Source organism: Maylandia zebra, linkage group LG3, assembly GCF_041146795.1.
Source record: "Maylandia zebra isolate NMK-2024a linkage group LG3, Mzebra_GT3a, whole genome shotgun sequence".
NCBI lineage: Eukaryota > Metazoa > Chordata > Actinopteri > Cichliformes > Cichlidae > Maylandia > Maylandia zebra.
Genome location: NC_135169.1, coordinates 57,785,974 through 57,808,240, shown reverse-complemented (window position 1 = coordinate 57,808,240; position 22,267 = coordinate 57,785,974). Strand labels below are relative to the sequence as shown.

Genomic DNA, 22,267 nt, shown 5'->3' with positions numbered 1-22,267 from the left:
ACAGCAGCAGTTTCAAAAAAGATTTTAAGATTAATTTTTTTGCTCCTCTCACTCTAGCAGTTGAGCTGCCTCACTCTAGCCCCAACATTCCGTCCCATACACACCCATTATAAACTCTGAAACGGGTGAAAAAACATCATGAAACTTAAACTGGAACTGAAGAAAAAGTATAATAGATATTGAAAAGATAAATACAAGTTGAATAGTTGAATGTCTTGTCTTCGTTTTAAAGTTTGAATGGTGGCTCTATGTCAATGTATGTGGAAGTAGTAAGAGTTTAAAAATGAGTAAGTTGAATGAGAATTTGAAGGGTCTCCCCATTGAAATACATGGGAAATTTTTGTTGAATAAAGTTGAATAAAATTAAAAATATAAATGTTAAAAATGAGAAAAATAGAAGAAGTCATGTCCAAAATAATAGGAATCTAACGATGTTTGAATGGTTTTTCTAAGTTGAACGGTTTTGAAGGAGTTAGATGCCAAAAAACGTACGGAATATGGAATAATAATAAAGATTTGAAGAACAATACTGTGAATGCTTTTCAAGCATTCACACTAATAATAAAGATTCGAATAACAATACTGTGAATGCTTTTCAAGCATTCACACTAATAATAATAATAACTAGAAAGTGCATTTTCTGAAGAAACTGCAGTGTGAATGCTTGAATCTGAATGTATGCACTGAAATGAATTAATTACTGAATTTAAGTTAAAAATCTTGAATGAGATAAAAAAAAAAACCCGAATTTAACCTGAAAACAAAAGTGCTGAACTGCTAAAAGCTGAAGGTTACACAGAAGAAGAAGTTGGAAAAAAGCTGAAAATGTTTTAATTGTAAATTAGAAAAACCTAAGAAATGAGAAAAGAACATTTAGAGTCAGAAAACATCTGAAAGAATATTAAAAGGTCATATTCTTTGAATCACTGAATGACTAAAATGTGATCCCTCCACTTGGACCCACACAGTTTAAAAAGTTTACATCTCTGAGCTTTGAAAGACAAGATGTTGGAAAAAGAACAACGATGGCGACGTTTTGAGGGTAAAATGATGGCTTTAACACTGTGGACACAGCAGCAGTTGAAAGAGAAGTGTTTAAGATGAATTTTGGCAGAGTGGCAGAGAGAGCTCGTTAAGCAGGCAGGTGTGAGCCTGGTTGCTATAGTGACCGCACCCAATGGCTCCATACACACGGACACAGACATGCACCTCACTTTTGCTGCTTAAAATGAACAGAAAAGTCAGGCCGAAACAAATCGTTCCCAAATGAAAAGTAAAAGTCGTATTGACAAAATTCTTTCACTGTGAGCGACAGCAATGTCTAGTCTACCAAATTCTCAGTTTTCATGTCTGTGGAGTTTATTATATGGACGTGGTGACAGTGTAAAGACACCATGCTCTTCTGATTTTCAAACGAACCTTCTGAGCCATTTTAACATTAGAGTCTATGGAAGAGTTGGAGGGAGGAGGCTGTGCATTGGTGACATTTATGAAAGAACCATAACACCTAGTACAATAGTAAACACATTGGATGAAAGAGGACAGCCATGGCTACGTTTTGAGGGTAAAATCATACCTGTAGAGCAAACGCTGCGGACACAGCAGCAGTTTTAAAAAAGATTTTAAGATTAATTTTTTTGCTCCTCTCACTCTAGCAGTTGAGCTGTCTCACTCTAGCCCCAACATTCCGTCCCATACACACCCATTATAAATTTTGAAACGGGTGAAAAAACATCATGAAACTTAAACTGGAACTGAAGAAAAAGTATAATAGATATTGAAAAGATAAATACAAGTTGAATAGTTGAATGTCTTGTCTTTGTTTTAAAGTTTGAATGGTGGCTCTATGTCAATGTATGTGGAAGTAGTAAGAGTTTAAAAATGAGTAAGTTGAATGAGAATTTGAAGGGTCTCCCCATTGAAATACATGGGAAATTTTTGTTGAATAAAGTTGAATAAAATTAAAAATATAAATGTTAAAAATGAGAAAAATAGAAGCAGTCATGTCCAAAATAATAGGAATCTAACGATGTTTGAATGGTTTTTCTAAGTTGAACGGTTTTGAAGGAGTAGGCTTTGAAAAAACGTACGGAAAAATAAAATATAATAATAATAATAACTAGAAAGTGCATTTTCTGAAGAAACTGCAGTGTGAATGCTTGAATCTGAATGTATGCACTGAAATGAATTAATTGCTGAATTTTGAGTTAAAAATATTGAATGAAATTAAAAAAAAAACAAAAAAAAAAAAAACGAATTTAACCTGAAAACAAAGGTGCTGAACTGCTAAAAGCTGAAGGTTACACAGAAGAAGGTGTTGGAAAAAAACTGAAAATGTTTTAAATGTAAATTAGAAAACCCTAAGAAATGAGAAAAGAACATTTAGAGTCAGAAAACATCTGAATGAATATTAAAAGGTCATATTCTTTGAATCACTGAATGACTCAAATGTGATCCCTCCACTTTGATCCACACAGTTTAAAAAGTTTAAATGCCTGAGCTTTGAAAGATACGGTGTTGGAAAGAGAACAATAATGGCGACAATTTGAGGGTAAAATGATGGCTGTAACACTGTGGACACAGCAGCAGTTGAAAGAGAAGTGTTTAAGATGAATCTTGGTACAGTGGCAGGCAGAGCTCGTTAAGCAGGCAGGTGTGAGCCTGGTTGCTATAGTGACCGCACCCAATGGCTCCATACACACGTACACAGACATGCGCCTCACTTTTGCTGCTTAAAATGAACAGAAAAGTCAGGCCGAAACAAATCGCTCCCAAATGAAAAGTAAAAGTCGTATTGACAAAATTCTTTCACCGTGAGCGACAGCAATGTCTAGTCTACCTAATTCTCAGTTTTCATGCCTGTGGAGCTTATTATATGGACGTGGTGACAGTGGAAAGACACCATGCTCTTCTGATTTTCAAACGAACCTTCTGAGCCATTTTAACATTAGAGTCTATGGAAGAGTTGGAGGGAGGAGGCTGTGCATTGGTGACATTTATGAAAGAACCATAACACCTAGGACAATAGTAAACACATTGGATGAAAGAGGACAGCGATGGCTACGTTTTGAGGGTAAAATCATACCTGTAGAGCAAACGCTGCGGACACAGCAGCAGTTTTAAAAAAGATTTTAAGATTAATTTTTTTGCTCCTCTCACTCTAGCAGTTGAGCTGCCTCACTCTAGCCCCAACATTCCGTCCCATACACACCCATTATAAACTCTGAAACGGGTGAAAAAACATCATGAAACTTAAACTGGAACTGAAGAAAAAGTATAATAGATATTGAAAAGATAAATACAAGTTGAATAGTTGAATGTCTTGTCTTCATTTTAAAGTTTGAATGGTGGCTCTATGTCAATGTATGTGGAAGTAGTAAGAGTTTAAAAATGAGTAAGTTGAATGAGAATTTGAAGGGTCTCCCCATTGAAATACATAGGAAATTTTTGTTGAATAAAGTTGAATAAAATTAAAAATATAAATGTTAAAAATGAGAAAATTAGAAGCAGTCATGTCCAAAATAATAGGAATCTAACGATGTTTGAATGGTTTTTCTAAGTTGAACGGTTTTGAAGGAGTAGGCTTTGAAAAAACGTACGGAAAAATAAAATATAATAATAATAATAATAATAATAAAGATTAGAAGAACAATACTGTGAATGCTTTTCAAGCATTCACACTAACTAGAAAGTGCATTTTCTGAAGAAACTGCAGTGTGAATGCTTGAATCTGAATGTATGCATTGAAATGAATTAATTGCTGAATTTTAAGTTAACAATGTTGAACGAGATGAAAGATACAGAAATTTGCACATGAAAACAAAAAAGCTGAACTGCTAAAAGCTGACAATCACACAGAGAAGAAGTTGGAAAAAAGCTGAAAATGTTTAAAATGTAAATTAGAAAAAGATGAGTAATGAGAAAAGAAAATTTAGAGTCAGAAAACATCTGAATGAATATTAAAAGGTCATATTCTTTGAATCACTGAATGACTCAAATGTGATCCCTCCACTTTGATCCACACAGTTTAAAAAGTTTAAATGCCTGAGCTTTGAAAGACACGGTGTTGGAAAGAGAACAACAATGGCGACAATTTGAGGGTAAAATGATGGCTTTAACACTGTGGACACAGCAGCAGTTGAAAGAGAAGTGCTAAAGATGAATCTTGGTACAGTGGCAGGCAGAGCTCGTTAAGCAGGCAGGTGTGAGCCTGGTTGCTATAGTGACCGCACCCAAGGGCTCCATACACACGTACACAGACATGCACCTCACTTTTGCTGCTTAAAATGAACAGAAAACTCAGGCCGAAACAAATCGCTCCCAAATGAAAAGTATAGGTCGTATTGACGAAATTCTTTCACCGTGAGCGGCAGCAATGTCCAGTCTACCGAATTCTCAGTTTTCATGCCTGTGGAGTTTATTATATGGACGTGGTGACAGTGTAAAGACACCATGCTCTTCTGATTTTCAAACGAACCTTCTGAGCCGTTTTAACATTAGAGTCTATGGAAGAGTTGGAGGGAGGAGGCTGTGCATTGGTGACATTTACGAAAGAACCATAACACATATTACAATAGTAAACACATTGGATGAAAGAGGACAACGATGGCTACGTTTTGAGGGTAAAATGATGGCTGTAGAGCAAACGCTGTGGACACAGCAGCAGTTTTAAAAAAGATTTTAAGATTAATTTTTTTGCTCCTCTCACTCTAGCAATTGAGCTGTCTCACTCTAGCCCCAACATTCCGTCCCATACACACCCATTATAAACTCTGAAACGGGTGAAAAAACATCATGAAACTTAAACTGGAACTGAAGAAAAAGTATAATAGATATTGAAAAGATAAATACAAGTTGAATAGTTGAATGTCTTGTCTTCGTTTTAAAGTTTGAATGGTGGCTCTATGTCAACGTATGTGGAAGTAGTAGGAGTTTAAAAATGAGTAAGTTGAATGAGAATTTGAAGGGTCTCCCAATTGAAATACATGGGAAATTTTTGTTGAATAAAGTTGAATAAAATTAAAAATATAAATGTTAAAAATGAGAAAAGTAGAAGCAGTCATGTCCAAAAGAAGAGGAATCTAATGGTGTTTGAATGGTTTTTCTAAGTTGAACGGTTTTGAAGGAGTAGGAGTACAAAAAACGTACGGAATAGATAAAACGGAATAATAAAGATTAGAAGAACAATACTGTGAATGCTTTTCAAGCATTCACACTAACTAGAAAGTGCATTTTCTGAAGAAACTGCAGTGTGAATGCTTGAATCTGAATGTATGCACTGAAATGAATTAATTGCTGAATTTTGAGTTAAAAATATTGAATGAGATAAAAAAAAAAACAAAAAAAAAAACGAATTTAACCTGAAAACAAAGGTGCTGAACTGCTAAAAGCTGAAGGTTACACAGAAGAAGGAGTTGGAAAAAAACTGAAAATGTTTTAAATGTAAATTAGAAAACCCTAAGAAATGAGAAAAGAACATTTAGAGTCAGAAAACATCTGAATGAATATTAAAAGGTCATATTCTTTGAATCACTGAATGACTCAAATGTGATCCCTCCACTTTGATCCACACAGTTTAAAAAGTTTAAATGCCTGAGCTTTGAAAGATACGGTGTTGGAAAGAGAACAATAATGGCGACAATTTGAGGGTAAAATGATGGCTGTAACACTGTGGACACAGCAGCAGTTGAAAGAGAAGTGCTTAAGATGAATCTTGGTACAGTGGCAGGTAGAGCTCGTTAAGCAGGCAGGTGTGAGCCTGGTTGCTATAGTGACCGCACCCAATGGCTCCATACACACGTACACAGACATGCGCCTCACTTTTGCTGCTTAAAATGAACAGAAAAGTCAGGCCGAAACAAATCGTTCCCAAATGAAAAGTAAAAGTCGTATTGACAAAATTCTTTCACCGTGAGCGACAGCAGCTTCTAGTCTACTGAATTCTCAGTTTTCATGCCTGTGGAGTTTATTATATGGACGTGGTGACAGTGGAAAGACACCATGCTCTTCTGATTTTCAAACGAACCTTCTGAGCCATTTTAACATTAGAGTCTATGGAAGAGTTGGAGGGAGGAGGCTGTGCATTGGTGACATTTACGAAAGAACCATAACACCTAGGACAATAGTAAACACATTGGATGAAAGAGGACAGCCATGGCTACGTTTTGAGGGTAAAATCATACCTGTAGAGCAAACGCTGCGGACACAGCAGCAGTTTTAAAAAAGATTTTAAGATTAATTTTTTTGCTCCTCTCACTCTAGCAGTTGAGCTGCCTCACTCTAGCCCCAACATTCCGTCCCATACACACCCATTATAAACTCTGAAACGGGTGAAAAAACATCATGAAACTTAAACTGGAACTGAAGAAAAAGTATAATAGATATTGAAAAGATAAATACAAGTTGAATAGTTGAATGTCTTGTCTTCGTTTTAAAGTTTGAATGGTGGCTCTATGTGAACGTATGTTGAAGTAGTAAGAGTTTAAAAATGAGTAAGTTGAATGAGAATTTGAAGGGTCTCCCCATTGAAATACATGGGAAATTTTTGTTGAATAAAGTTGAATAAAATTAAAAATATAAATGTTAAAAATGAGAAAAATAGAAGCAATGTTGTCCAAAATAATAGGAATCTAACGATGTTTGAATGGTTTTTCTAAGTTGAACGGTTTTGAAGGAGTAGGCTTTCAAAAAACGTACGGAATACAGAATAAAATATAATAACTAGAAAGTGCATTTTCTGAAGAAACTGCAGTGTGAATGCTTGAATCTGAATGTATGCACTGAAATGAATTAATTGCTGAATTTTGAGTTAAAAATATTGAATGAGATATAAAAAAAAACAAAAAAAAAACACGAATTTAACCTGAAAACAAAGGTGCTGAACTGCTAAAAGCTGAAGGTTACACAGAAGAAGGAGTTGGAAAAAAACTGAAAATGTTTTAAATGTAAATTAGAAAACCCTAAGAAATGAGAAAAGAACATTTAGAGTCAGAAAACATCTGAATGAATATTAAAAGGTCATATTCTTTGAATCACTGAATGACTCAAATGTGATCCCTCCACTTGGACCCACACAGTTTAAAAAGTTTACATCTCTGAGCTTTGAAAGACAAGATGTTGGAAAAAGAACAACGATGGCGACGTTTTGAGGGTAAAATGATGGCTTTAACACTGTGGACACAGCAGCAGTTGAAAGAGAAGTGTTTAAGATGAATCTTGGCAGAGAGAGAGAGAGAGCTCGTTAAGCAGGCAGGTGTGAGCCTGGTTGCTATAGTGACCGCACCCAAGGGCTCCATACACACGTACACAGACATGCGCCTCACTTTTGCTGCTTAAAATGAACAGAAAAGTCAGGCCGAAACAAATCGTTCCCATATGAAAAGTACAAGTCGTATTGACAAAATTCTTTCACCGTGAGCGACAGCAATGTCTAGTCTACTGAATTCTCAGTTTTCATGCCTGTGGAGTTTATTGTATGGACGTGGTGACAGTGGAAAGACACCATGCTCTTCTGATTTTCAAAAGAACCTTCTGAGCCATTTTAACATTAGAGTCTATGGAAGAGTTGGAGGGAGGAGGCTGTGCATTGGTGACATTTATGAAAGAACCATAACACCTAGGACAATAGTAAACACATTGGATGAAAGAGGACAGCGATGGCTACGTTTTGAGGGTAAAATGGTGGCTGTAGAGCAAACGCTGTGGACACAGCAGCAGTTTTAAAAAATATTTTAAGATTAATTTTTTTGCTCCTCTCACTCTAGCAGTTGAGCTCTCTCACTCTAGCCCCAACATTCCGTCCCATACACACCCATTATAAACTCTGAAACGGGTGAAAAAACATCATGAAACTTAAACTGGAACTGAAGAAAAAGTATAATAGATATTGAAAAGATAAATACAAGTTGAATAGTTGAATGTCTTGTCTTCGTTTTAAAGTTTGAATGGTGGCTCTATGTCAATGTATGTGGAAGTAGTAAGAGTTTAAAAATGAGTAAGTTGAATGAGGATTTGAAGGGTCTCCCCATTGAAATACATTATAAATTTTTGTTGAATAAAGTTGAATAAAATTAAAAATATAAATGTTAAAAATATGAAAAATAGAAGCAGTGTTGTCCAAAAGAATAGGAATCTAACGGTGTTTGAATGGTTTTTCTAAGTTGAACGGTTTTGAAGGAGTAGGCTTTCAAAAAACGTACGGAATAGATAATAATAATAAAATGGAATAATAATAAAGATTAGAAGAACAATACTGTGAATGCTTTTCAAGCATTCACACTAACTAGAAAGTGCATTTTCTGAAGAAACTGCAGTGTGAATGCTTGAATCTGAATGTATGCACTGAAATGAATTAATTGCTGAATGTTAAGTTAAAAATCTGAATGAGCTGGAAAATACAGAATTTTTAACCTGAAAATAAAAGTGCAGAACCTTTGAAAGCTGATGTTCACACAGAAGAAGTTGGAAAAAGCTAAGCATGTTTAAAATGTAAATAATAAAAAGATGAGTAATGACAAAAGAAAATTTAGAGTCAGAAAACCTCTGAATGAATATTAAAAGTTCATATTCTTCTAATTGAAATGAACTTAAAAGATGAACAAACATTCTGCAGAAAATACAAACTTTAATATACAGCATGATGTTTTTCAGACATATACACATGTGTATATCATGTTTAATAGTATTACATACATCAATTTGTTTTGTATGTCATAGAAAATAACATAAAAATCTTAAGTCATATTTTACAGCTTCTTTCTGAAAAGGACTGGTAGAATAAAGAAAAATAACTAAATTAAATAACTAAATAAAAAATAATGAGCAACATATGAAATACATGAAAATTCAACTTTTAAAACCACAATCCTGAACCTTTAAATTGTGTTGGTTTCTTAGAACATGGCTGAACAGCTGTTTCTATCGGTCTACTTAATCTTCTGATCTGTCTACACATCTTTTTATTACTCATTCTTTTTTATGTTTTAATGTAAACAGAATCCACACAGTGGTAAAAGAGAACTGTATAGAGATTTGTGAGTAAACTCAAATGAAAGCCTAAGGTGGTGACACAGTTTAACACATGCAAATAATCAAATAAACACATTAGTCCTTTTTGTGAACATGGATAAATAAGTATCAATAGTTTACAGCATTGTTCAGCCATGCCACTAAATGCTTTTTTACACATTGTTTTAACCTGGGCTCAGACACAAAGTCCCAAATTTAGTTAGTCCCTGACTTTGAGTTGTGGTTATGACTAATTATTATACACAAGGCTTTATCTATCTAAACTCTAAGGACACAAATATGAAAAAACCTATACTTACCAGCTGATACCCCACACTACACACTAGGTGTGCCATGTGACCTGAAACTTTGGTACAAAATCATCATAATCATTCTGTTAACACTGTTTTTTAACACTGTTTGTGTTGCTGTTCAGCAGTTTAAAATGTTTTAGATTGGATTACATGGAATGAATTTGAATTTTCTTGGGGGTTTTTGTATGTGTTTCGTTCTCAGCAGATTTTTTCTTCCATACTGTTGAATTCCAGTTACCACATTTCTGGTCATATGACATCCCAAGTGCCCACTTAAAAAAATCCCCACAGTTAATTCAACATTAAAACAAAATAAAAAAAATGTTAAATAAATAAAGGTTTGCTCTGTGATGAAATATTAAATAAGCATACATTGTACAGAGCACTAACAATGAAAACAATCCTTTAGCCTGTTGATCAGAGAGAGGCAGTCATTATGTCCATTTAAAACCTGTAATCACAGAGCACAATGTTTCTGTGAAACTATGAAGTCCCATATGATCCTCATCATGTCCAGTGACTTCAGAGTGGATCCTCCCTGTCATCCGGCCAGTGTTTGATGTGTGGCAAGCAGCACAGAAGCAGGATAGCTGAGGACTTTAAAAGAAGAGCAGAAAACGGGAACATATGTAGTTGTAAATGTAAATATCAGTGATACTTGTCTTGTGAAAGGGAATAAAATAATGAAAATGTTAACTTACACACTCATTTAGAGAGGATCTTGACACTGCACAGAGGAGGCACAGTCAGTCTGACAATGATGGTGATCTCCAGGGATGTTTTCCTGCAGCAACATTCCTGCCAACTGGCCGTATGATCCAGAGTAGTTGGTTTGTAATGAACAGAAAGGTGTATATGTTAGGTAGTGTGCACTCAGAGCTGGTCCTAAGAAACAAACACATCCTGTAATAAACTGAATACCTGTAGTAGTGCTGCTGCAAATATGAAGCCCTTCTATCATGAGTGGTTTCAAAGAAGGTGTTTTGGAGGCTCGGTCACAGAAACTGTGCAGTCTGTTCAGTCCTGAGTGTCTCAGCTCTGATGGGGATGGATCACAGAGGGAAACACCTGAGTACAGACATTACAATACACTCTAACACTCCTAAGGTCAAGTGAAAACACAATTTAAACACTTTACAAAGAATGAATACATGTTTTCATGGAAATTATGTCATTAACCCTTTTTGTTGTGAGTAAATCTCACCGACTGCTTGTGGGACAAGCTAGAAGGAGGACTTATCACAGAATGTCTCCTGTGCTCCAGATGTGAAGTCTCACGCTCTGATCGTACGGCGATGAAGATGGTGATGATGAAGCCTCTCTGATCTGTGGCATTACAGTTTCTAGCTGCTATGTGCTTCACACTGTTGGATCTTACATGTGAAGCTTGGAGAAGACACAGGAGGACTGTGTCTCTCTTAAAAAAGAAAAAGAAAAAAGGAAACCTAACACCCCCCCCCCCCCTCAGCTCCCACCGTAACCCCCCCCCCCCCACTCAACTCCCCAACCTCACACCATCCAATGTCTATACAAATGTAGGGTATCAGCTGGTAACAGAAAGCAAGTGTTACATATGTACTACTTATGTAACACTGCTGAAACATTTCTGGCCAGAAATGTGCAGTTATCAACCCAGACCCACCCTAATAAATGCACTGGCCGAAACATGATAAAAGCTCATAAAAATTTATGTTTCATCGAAAGATTTGTCCAAAAATATAATCGTATACTTTTGAAAAAGTTTAAAGTTTATAACAAACCAAAATAATAACATTTTTGTAAATAGTATTTCAAAATAGAGGCACACATAAAGTGGCTTAACTGTCATTATTGCTGTAATTAGGTTTGTTTGTTTGTTTGTTTGTTTGTTTGTTTGTTTTTTTAAAAAGCAACCTTTAGTCATTATTGTTCTCTCAGAAACAATGAAGAAGCTGTTGAACATTTATGTGTTGTGTAGGCAATCCTCTGGTCCACCCTCCCTCCCTCCCAGCCACAGTGAGACTGGGGCAGCCTGGCAGGATGTTGAAGCCTGGCTGCAGAGAGGATATGCCTACACTGTTCGTTTCAAACTGCTATATTTGATTTTTCTGACATTTATAGGTTACTGTTAGTGAATTTTAGATTTTCTGTAATAAATAAAATTGTCATCTTTTACTGATATCATTACTTAATTCATGTAATTGTATTTTATGTAAACAATTCAACCATTATACTGCAATGCAGGGCGTCAACTTTTAAATATCGCTCTACTTTCTTAAGTCATTCAAAAATATAGAAATTACTTACTGTATTCAAAGATCTAGATCATGAATCATCACAGGACAATACACAGTATACTGGGTCATGGTAACTATGGTATGTCTTCATGACTCCAGAATGGAGACATCGATCTGACTGAGAAATGAAAATTAGGTCAAGCAGTGTGTTCTTCTCTGTGGTAGGGGCAGTGATGACCTGTGCGTATCCCCTAGACTCAAACAGCTCCAGGATTGGTTTGTTTGCACTGGATAAAACATTCTCATTAAAATCACCACAAACTATGATGGGATGACAGTCCATGATCTCCAATGAGTCTAATAGGCTTACCAGGTTTTTCAGGAATGGCCTCAGAGTGTAGTCTGGAGGTCTGTATACAACTGCAATCAGAGCACTGACTGGTGCTTCAACCTTTAAAGCCAGAAATTCAAGGTCAGTTACATTATGGATGTACTGTTTTTCATGCACTTGAATGTCACTTTTCACATAAACAGCAACTCCACCACCACTTCTGTTTGCCATCTGGGGAAAGTTTGTGTAGGACAGGTGTCTGTTGCGTTTGAACAAATTGTAATTTTCCAAGTGGAGACTCTCTGCGACAAAAGAGCCCCGCAGGTGTGTTTCTGTTAGGCACAAAACATCTGCTAGACACAATTCATGGTGACTTTTGATGTCATTAATGTGAGCTGGCAGTCCCTCTGTATTATGATGAACAATGGTGAAAACCTCTGACCTGCTCAGTGTTTGCCTCACGTGTAGAAGAGGCATCATGTCATCAAGGTTGGCTTGTCTCATGTTCTCAAGCGCTGCAGTGATTTCTGGGTTGGTGAATATTTTTTTCTCCTCCATATCAAGAAGATACAGTCCACTGAGAGACGTCACTCTACTGACAGCTACGTAGGCCATGCCGGGCTCAAAAATGCTCTTAAGAGAGACAACAGCTGATGTAGTTGTCATACCCTGTACCTTATGTATTGTACATGCAAAGGCCAGCTTCACTGGGAACTGTCTTCGTACCACTCCTTTCTGCTTCAGATTCTCCTCTGCTCTCTCAATGTACACCATGTCGTCTGCTGGTGTGCGGTTATTCTTTCCAGATGTCTCATTATCCATTTTAAGTCCAAGCTTGATGATGTGTTGGTCGTTTTCAGAGTGAACTACTCTAAGTAGTATTCCAAAAGCTCCATTAACCAAACCATTTTGTATGTCAATGTTTCTGGTGAGCATGACACGAGCTCCTTCTGCAACTTTCAGTGTGTCTGGTAACTCGTTTTTACCTCCTTTCAATGGTCTGTCTTGAAGTGCCATTCTGCCAGTTCTAGGATCTTTTCTATAATCATCTGCATGGATGTCAATGATATGAGTGTGGAGCAGAGCCAGTGTTGAAGAGTTGTGTGCATCCACTTCTTTATTAGTTGCAAAAATGTGCAACGCATCAGTTGGACAAAGGGCTGGTTCAGTTATGGCCTGTGACAACAAATTTCTATCTGCTTCGCAAAGCTCATCCAACTTTCCTTTCACACGAATTCTGTTCAGCATCTCTGCAAAGACAACATCATCTTTCTGACGCATAATCTCAGTCAGAGTGATCATCTGAAAATGCTCCCGCCACAGGTCAATCTCAGACGGGTCGTGCACACAGAGAGGTTTAGACTGTCGCACTGGGGGTAGCTGATAGAAGTCTCCGACAGCAATGACTGACATGCCTCCAAAGGGTCTCCGAGTCCCTTTGATCTGTTTGAGTCTTGCATCTACATATGCAAACAGATGTCTTGACACCATAGACACTTCGTCAATGACGATTATTTCAGCATTCAAAAGTTCTGATCTGACTTCATCCAGCTGATTGCCAAGTCCCTGAATGGGAGGTTTTAAGCTTCTAGGCAGCTTGAGAAGAGAATGCAGTGTTGTTCCAGAAATGTTAAAAGCTGCAGTCCCAGTGAAAGCAGTTAACAGGACAGTGGGTTTTGATATGTCAACGTCGTCTGCATATCTGGGCACTTTGCTCAGTATCTTAGATGCTTCTGAGTAGATGCATTTGATAAGATGTGATTTTCCTGTTCCAGCACCACCATTAATATAAAAGAAAAACTGCTCTGGATTTAGAGCACAGACTCTTTTAATGCACCAGTCTCTAACTGCATAAAATATGCAGGCTTGCTTCTTGTTCAGATTCTGAAACATCTGACGTAACAATGTGGGATCAATAGCAGGGGGTTCCCTGATGGCTCTGACTTCTGTTGAAGCATCAGCCTGACGGCTGTAGTCGGGCACATCTTCCTGTTCATTTTCATTGTCTCGCTCTCTTTCTTGTTCAACAAGTGGCAACCTTACGAGATCTGATTCAGGTGCCAGATTACACCATTCGTCAGTCACACCTCTGTTCTGCTCATATTCCTCAACAGCGCTCTCGATCTCCTCACTGTTTTTCTCATATTTTTCTCTGTTTCTTTTGACAATGTGTTGCACGTACTCAAGATGGTCAGTACCTGGTAGCTGTACACAGCCAGCACCATAGAAAGCCTGATAGGTTGGCAACGATGGTGTTTTCAGTTCGTGGTCTGAACGATGAGGAAGGTACAGTTTAAGCAGTCTTCCGTAATATTGCTCTGGATGTTTTTCTTGTGAGCAGCGGTGAAATCTGATGATAGCAGGCTTATCATTTTTGCGCCTTTGCACAAACCCCATCTCATTGAGAAGGGGCAAAACATCTTTACCTTTTTTCTGTTGGCCATAGACAATCCTGCAAGTAGCAGCAAAGTCTGCCATGCACATCTCCTCATACTCTGGTGTTTCAGGTCTGGCTTTGTATTTGTCATTCAAAGATGTCATCCAAACATTGGAAGACTCAGGTGTTGTGTTGTCCAGAACTGACAGGGGACGACTCATTTTCACAGGATTATCATCAGTTGGAATGAATATTACAGCACGTGAACATTGCTTCATGTGAAGACCACATGCACGAGCAACACACTCCTGTGCACTGATCTCTCGCTTCTTTGAATATGCCTGCATGACGGCTCTCATTTCATCGCACTCATTTACACTGTCTTTATGGGAGTTCTCAATGACAGTTTTCAGGTACTCAGATAGCCCGCCCTCTTTTTTTGATATATATTTCATTAAATAATTTGCAGCACCAAAAGCATCTAAAACAAAGCTTATGTCGATATTACTGTTCCAGGCTTCAAGCAGATGTGGATTATAGCCGTTTATCCAAGAGTCTTTTGGATCACGCTTTAGTATGATCGTACTCCTCATGTTCATTTTATTCAGGTATCTCTCATATTCTGCATGTGTCAACTTGCATCTTTCCAAGAGCTGCTCTAAACTCATGGAAGCAGTTTCAGGTTCATTCAGCAGCTGGTTCAGTGGTCTGAGCTTGTTCTTTGCCGTTTCTACTTCCAGTGCATCATCCTCACTGGGTCTTGTGATCATTGTCTCATTGCAGGGTGGTTTGGGAAAACCAAAACGGCACCCGGAGCTTAAACTCCTAAAGCACGTCTTTGTGTGGTTCTTACTGTGTTTTTGCACTTCTGTTACTTTTTTGTACAGTTCAGGTTGTTTATGTGGATCAGGCAGCTGAGCTGTGATGTATTTGTTTATAAAATCAAGAACAGTTTGCTCATCATCCTCCTCAAACACAGGAGCACCTTCTACCCACAGGAGGCAGTGTATGTGTGGGCTTCCTCTGTGCTGAAACTCAACTCTGTAAAAGTAGTCAATGACTTTGCCAAGTGGCTCTGCGGGAGATAAGAGTAAATCTCTGAATAATGCTTCAACTCTCTTGTCAAACATGCGCATTGTTGTGACAGGATTGCTTCTCAGGATGTCACACTTTGCTGACCAGTCGAGTCCTTCAAAATTCACTTGTTCACCTTGCTGCCTTGTTATTGCCTCGATCACTTCAGGCCAGCGCATTTCAGCAGCTGAAAATGTGCAAAAGAACGTGGGAGTTCCCAACTGTCTGATCATGGCAAAAAGATCTCTTGTTGTTTTCTCCCAATAGGCTGGGGTTCCTCTCAGAGGCTGCATGAATCTCACTGCATCTTTATTTCGCACCAGTTTCTCCACCTCATGTTTATCTTGTAACATGCCTGAGGTTATTTTTCTACCATCTCTGGTCAGAGGCTTTGCCTTCCTTAACTGTACTGTCATGCTGGATGTAGCCAAGTGTATTTCAGTCACAAACTGTGCAAAGAATAAATAGTTTGTGTCTTTGGCAAAACGATCATCAATGCAGAAAAGTCTTGATTTGAAATACCCACTGGGGGATACTTTGATCAGCCTTCTTTCATCAAGTGTGTTTTGGCCTGTAGGAAACTGCACAGGGAAGGCCATGGCCTCCAGTTTAGGTGTTTTGAAAAAACTTATTGGATTGTTTCTCTCTGCAGGAGCAACAGAGTAGATTCCTTCACTGAAACATAATATCTCCTCAGCCACATCAGGGGGCTGCAAACAGGACTCGAGTGCAAAACCACCATTAGTCAGTCCATCTGCTTGCTCTGAATCATCTCTCATCTGTTCATGCGATTGTTCACCATCACAGGGTAACATGTCAATGTCCTGTTCATTTATATTTTGTGCTTCACTCAGTGCATTTTTCTCACAGCTGTCAATTTCCATTAAATCAGCCTCATCATAATCGTCCTCATTCATGTTTTCATCATCATCATCCTCATCATCTTCATCAGGAAGAGTTGGATCACACAGCTCAGCATCATCTCTGATGCTCACATCCTTATACTGTGGATGAATCTGCTTGAGTTTATGCAGTGCTTGCACAAGTTTAGACCAGCTTACAGTCTGAAACAGCTGATGACCTTTGTAAGACAAGCGTCTCTTCAATTTTACTCTCATGACCTGAGAATTAATTCTCAATCGAGGTAGTGTTTCAACAGTTTCCTGTACCTCTGATGGGACACAGACCACATTTCCTCTAATTGCTCTTTGTCTGCCTTTGGGAAGAGGAATGATCTTGGCAAATGGTATGCACTTGGCTATGAGATGTCTCTCCAGTATGTTGAGATCAGACAGTTCAGGTGGAGTATCAGCAAGATCCAGTTTATTGGCAACAGCAAGCGCTGGCATGGATCCATTTTTAAGATGATTGTGGCAGGTGTGACAAATCCACTCTCTCTTTCTCTCATCGGGAACATTGCACTGCTCATTTCTGCAGTTTTCATCACAAACATGAACAAATCTTCCAGTCAAACATGTTGCAGCCACATGTGGGTTTTTGACATAATTTGACCTTGTGCAGGGTCGTACTTGGTTTGGAAATGAAGCCTTCAAACAGACAGTACATGGGTATGATGGTCCAGCTTTGATTTGTGATTTGAACACAGATATGGCCTCGTTGATCACACTGTTGTCACTCTCTTGGGTTTGTCTGTTCACCCATCTGTATTTCCTTTTTATTTTCATTGCACATCTCATGTTGTGCATAATCCTGAATGCAAGATTACTTTGATACCTGTCTCGCATTAGTTGTTTCATTAGTTGTCTGTGTCTTACTCTGAATGCATTGTCACGTGCATAACGCTGAGTCACTCGAGATCTCTGTCTCTCTCTGAATTCTGGGTTTTCTTGATACCTTTTAGTTATATAGTTTTTTTGTTTTTGTCTAAATTCAGCATTGTCACAGTAGCGTCTTTTAATATATTGTTGTTGTTTCTTTCTAACTGTAGCATTCTCAGAAAAACGTTTTTTAACATATTGTTTTTGTTTCTTTCTGAATTCATCATTTTCACAGTAACGTCTTTTCATATATTTCTGTCTGACTTCAGGATTGTTTTTATATGCCTCGCTTGTGCAAGACTTTTTCTTTTCTTTGTACTCTTTGTTTGAAGCATACTTTTGTCGTTCTTTCCTTTTTTGGTTTTCTTTTCTCTGATTTCTGGGTTTCTCTGATGCCATTAATCTTCTTCTCACTTTTTGCCTTTGTTGTTTATTAACTTTTTTCACTTTTTGTAAAACTATATCAGAAAGGTCACAGGCAGCAACATTTGTTATGGCAGCATTTGATTGACATGAAAAAGCATCACTTGATGGAAGGAAACTTAATTCACTGCATAGTTCTTCAGTTGGTATATTAGGAGGTTCATTCTGATCTTCATATGATGTGAACTGAGTCACGTGGACTTCTTTTTGTTTCACCGGTGGCGTACAAATGGACATTTGACAAAAGATGTTCTCAGTCAGATCAGTCGTTGTGTTTCTCCTTGGAGTAGAGGAGTTTGCTTCATCAACAGTTGTATCAGAGTGAGTAGATGCCACAGCAGTGGCAGCTGTTGGTCTGCAGACTGTGTCTGTGATAGTATCACTCAGGTTGACTGTGCTCATACTGTAGAACTGCACAGGCTTCAGTTCATAGTTACAAGAGGGTGATATCTCCATCATTTCATAAGAATCTTGGATCCTCTTAATCATGTCACTGAGGAGTGTGAATTTCAGCATCACTGCTGTACCACGATTACGTGACTGTAGTAGTAGAGGAAGACCACTGGGTGTTCTGGAGTGTGGATCAAAGAAACCATATTTGCCTGATGTGGATCTGAACACTGCGATACACAATCCACTCATAATCAATAAGGCATACTGCACATCTGACAACAGGCAGCTCAGTCCTGCTTCTAAGCTGAGAAAGGTATCTACTGCTTCCTCTGGAGGTTCTTCAAATGTCCCATACCGGGAAGGCTGTGTCATGTCGACATCATACATAGACCAGCGAGCATCAACTTTGTCTGGCAGCTCATCGGTTGCCAAATGAATATTTTTAGGAAATCTTTTCTTGGCCTCTTTGTACATCACATCACCTTTATCCAAGACCAGATTAAGGTCAGCTGTAGTCATGTTATCATTCTCATGAAGGAAAGCAAGAAATGTGAGTGAGTTACATGTGCACTGCTTGTTTCTGGAGTCTCCATATTTGGGATGAGCCTGGCTGTGAGATGCACAGATATGTGTAACAGAGGGCTGGTTTTCAAAGTTCACTCTTTCTGCATGAGATGGTCCTGCCACATCACTGTGACGGCCTCTTTTTACAATATCAGCATAACCCACCTGTGGGGCACTTGACACCTCAGGTTGGTCTCTATGGTTTACCTGATGATCATTAAATTCATGCTGCAATCCAATCTTTACAGCATCTGCATAGGATACCTGTTGTACATGTGCAGGAACATGTTGACCTGCCTGTTTGACACCATCAGCATTGGTCTTTGCAGACACAAAGTCTTCTGCAGAGCTCTGAGGAAAATCACACTCAGCTTGTTCACATGTTGGTACTTCATGAAACTCATGGAACTTCTTCCAGCGTTGTTTTGCAGCTTGTGACTTTTTCTGCTTCCTTGGCATTTTTACACAAGTGTTTCTCTTAGTCTTTAGAAAATATGTTTATAAAATAAGAGTGGCACAGAGCAGATGTTTTCTTTGTCTTTATATTTCAGTTTTTATTTCTCAGAAACAGATGTCTTTGTTTGTTTGACAGTTTGTCAGTCGAGAGAATAATATGCACTCTCTTTATTGGCTTGGCACAACTTAGCAGCAAGCGCAAAGTGAAAAACAGCTAGAGAGAAAATTTAGAAGAGAGAACAGACAGAGCAGGAGAAACACGGCTGGGAAATCACAATCAAACCGTGAATTAGAGTTTTCTTTATTTGTTCAGTTTGTTCTCAGGTAGAGGCAATATGCACTCTTTATTGCTTTAATGGCTTGGCATTTTTCAGCAGCAAGCCAAGAGTGAAAAACAGGTAGAGAGAAAATTTAGCAGAGAGAACAGACAGAGCAGGAGAGACACGGCTTTAAATCAAACCGCAGAGTTTTCTTTGTTTGTTCAGTTTGTTCTCAGGTTGAGGCAAAATATGCACTCTTTATTGTTTTATTGGCTTGTGCATTTTTCAGCAGCAAGCCAAAGAGTGAAAAACAGGTAGAGAGAAAATTTAGCAGAGAGAACAGACAGAGTAGGAGAGACACGGCTTTAAATCAAACCGCAATAAGATTCTTGGTTTGGCAAAATTTCTCACAAACCACAGAGTGAAATACAGATGGAAAGAAGGCAGAGACAACAGGTGGAGTAGGACAGAAGATAGAGGGGTTGGGGGGTTGGGATGTGAGATAGAAGACTGGAGATCTGGTCCTTGTTCTTCTTCTGCACACTGTGAACAAAAAACAAGAAAAAAAAATAATTTTAATAAAATTATATCACATGGTAATTGTATGAACTAATTGTGACTACTGAAAAAGGACAAAACAAATATTCAAGCTAAACTGTTGTCGGCTGCTATGTGCAAAAAGTTGCACAATTTGGCACTTTTTAAAAGAATAAATATTTAATTAAATTCAGCAATAATATTTTTAAATACAAATATGATTGAGTGAATTGTTAACTAATCACATGTAATGTGCAAAAATGTACGAAAAAAATATTTTAGCCCAATTGTTAAGCTGAACTTATGTGTATTTATTATAAAAATGTGTTTAAAAGGTCTAGCACAAAGTTTGAACCCATCACTTTAAAGCTTATATTAGTCAGACTCTTTTTTTAAAAATTTGGTGTACTTCTCTAACAGTATGTGCACACCTACCAGGCAAAGCACAGATGTGAGTCAAGTTCCTGAAAGTGTAAGACAAGAAATAACATGTTAGTTGTCTGTACAGTGTTATCAGACTAACAAAAAAACAAAGCCCACACGACATGATACACTGAACTTATAGTCAGCAGGGTAATTATAGAGTAATATAGCACACCAGCTGATACAGCAGCCATTTTATAATTCAAACTAATTAACTGAAGTATTTATTTAAGTACTTATATAAGGCTACTGTTAGACTGTTACTAGCCTTAGCATCGCTGCTAACGCTAGCATTCCTGCTAGCGTTAGCACTTCAGTTAGTGTTAGCACTGCTGGTAGAACTAGCACTCTTACTGTTAAAACTGAGGCACAATGGCAATAATAAAGCTCATTTGTTACTTTTGTCTCACTGACCGCCAATAAATATCACAGGAATATCACAGGAATATTCTTTTTGTCAGTTAAAAACTGCTAAGGCTAGTGTTGGCACTATAGCTAGCGTTAGCATTGATGCTAGCATTAGCATCGAAGCTAGCATTAGCACTGCTACTAACAGCAAAAGTCATAAAGTACTCTTACTGTTAAAACTGAGGCACAATGGCAATAATAAATCTCATTTGTTACTTTTGTCTCACTGACCGCCAATAAATATCACAGGAATATCACAAGAATATTCTTTTTGTCAGTTAACAACTGCTAAGGCTAGTGTTAGCACTATAGCTAGCATTAGCATTGAAGCTAGCGTTAGCACTGCTGCTAACAGCAAAAGTCATAAACCTATATAAATGGTAGCAAAGGTTATTCTTTTTTTGCTTTCTTTATTCTTTGAACTCTGTTGAACTTTAAAAAGACTTGATATGTGAGTTTAAATGTCAAACATGTATTTTTACCATCATAAAATTAAAACCGTGCTGTACTGAGTGTATTGTACTTACCACAGCAGAGAGCAAAGCGGAATGACGGCAGTTGGTGCAGTGATTAGTTAAAGACTGATGAGGCGTTCAGGTGGTGCTTGGAAATTTGAGCATCAGTTTGAACATCAATAATGAGCATATATATTTCTCTGTCATAGAGAGACAGAGAAAAAAATACACAAGACTCACCAGCATACAAATTGGTACTTTTTCTCTTTATGTCACTCATTCGCTTATACTCAGGAAAGAGGGCAACTGGCATTAAATTAGCAAATAAAAAGTATGTCATCTTGAACTGTTTTATGGATTTTATTTTAAGACTACTTTGAGCGTATTCGTGGGGAGATAAACTATACAGACTAAAAACAGAGACATTAAATGAGATTCGATTATTTAAAATGTGGGAAAATACACTACAGACAGGTAGATGCTGTGAGCTTTAATTATCCAGTCAGAAAAGATTATTTTAAAGTCATCAACTGACTAAAACTGCCGAGGTATGAAAAACCTGTGTGGAGAAGACAAGTCCACCAATACACAATCAACTTGAATTTAACAGGGCAATAATTCAGGGCTCTATTCAGTTAGCCTATATTAACTACTGACATACTGTTAATCTGTGGCAAAAGCCTGTCAAACCTGTCTTATTGTACCTATTGAAAAAGTTAATCTTACTACAACTGCTTAGATGTAACACACATTTTTGATTTAATCTTGGCAGAGTGAGAGACAGAGCTCGTTAAGCAGGCAGGTGTGAGCCTGGTTGCTATAGTGACTGCACCCAAGGGCTCCATACACACGGACACAGACATGTGGACTGAAATGAATTAATTGCTGAATTTTGAGTTAAAAATTTTGAATGAGATAAAAAAACAAAAAAAACAACCTGAATTTAACCTGAAAACAACAGTGCTGAACTGCTAAAAGCTGAAGGTTACACAGAAGAAGAAGTTGGAAAAAAGCTGAAAATGTTTTAATTGTAAATTAGAAAAACCTAAGAAATGAGAAAAGAACATTTAGAGTCAGAAAACATCTGAAAGAATATTAAAAGGTCATATTCTTTGAATCACTGAATGACTCAAATGTGATCCCTCCACTTGGACCCACACAGTTTAAAAAGTTTACATCTCTGAGCTTTGAAAGACAAGATGTTGGAAAAAGAACAACGATGGCGACGTTTTGAGGGTAAAATGATGGCTTT

General features: G+C 37.7%; 1 protein-coding gene and 1 long non-coding RNA gene across 2 annotated transcripts; both read right to left on the bottom strand.

Moving 5' to 3' along the window:
* Positions 1-8,656: 8,656 nt before the first annotated feature.
* Positions 8,657-10,769, bottom strand: LOC112435528 (uncharacterized). The gene is made up of 3 exons (XR_003024639.2): positions 10,242-10,769; positions 10,022-10,125; positions 8,657-9,917 (listed from the first exon to the last, which is right to left on the bottom strand). It is a non-coding gene; the product is annotated as an uncharacterized LOC112435528 (long non-coding RNA).
* Positions 10,770-14,058: 3,289 nt separating this feature from the next.
* Positions 14,059-22,035, bottom strand: LOC143416753 (uncharacterized). The gene is made up of 3 exons (XM_076882270.1): positions 20,165-22,035; positions 15,692-19,735; positions 14,059-14,072 (listed from the first exon to the last, which is right to left on the bottom strand). The coding sequence occupies exons 2-3, from the start codon at positions 18,933-18,935 to the stop codon at positions 14,059-14,061; spliced, it is 3,258 nt and encodes a 1,085-aa protein (XP_076738385.1). The 5' UTR covers positions 18,936-19,735; positions 20,165-22,035.
* Positions 22,036-22,267: the final 232 nt, after the last annotated feature.

Excerpts from the sequence above, each read along its gene's own strand:
- LOC143416753 (XM_076882270.1), bottom strand. The coding sequence starts at position 18,935 with ATGCCAAGGAAGCAGAAAAAGTCACAAGCTGCAAAACAACGCTGGAAG.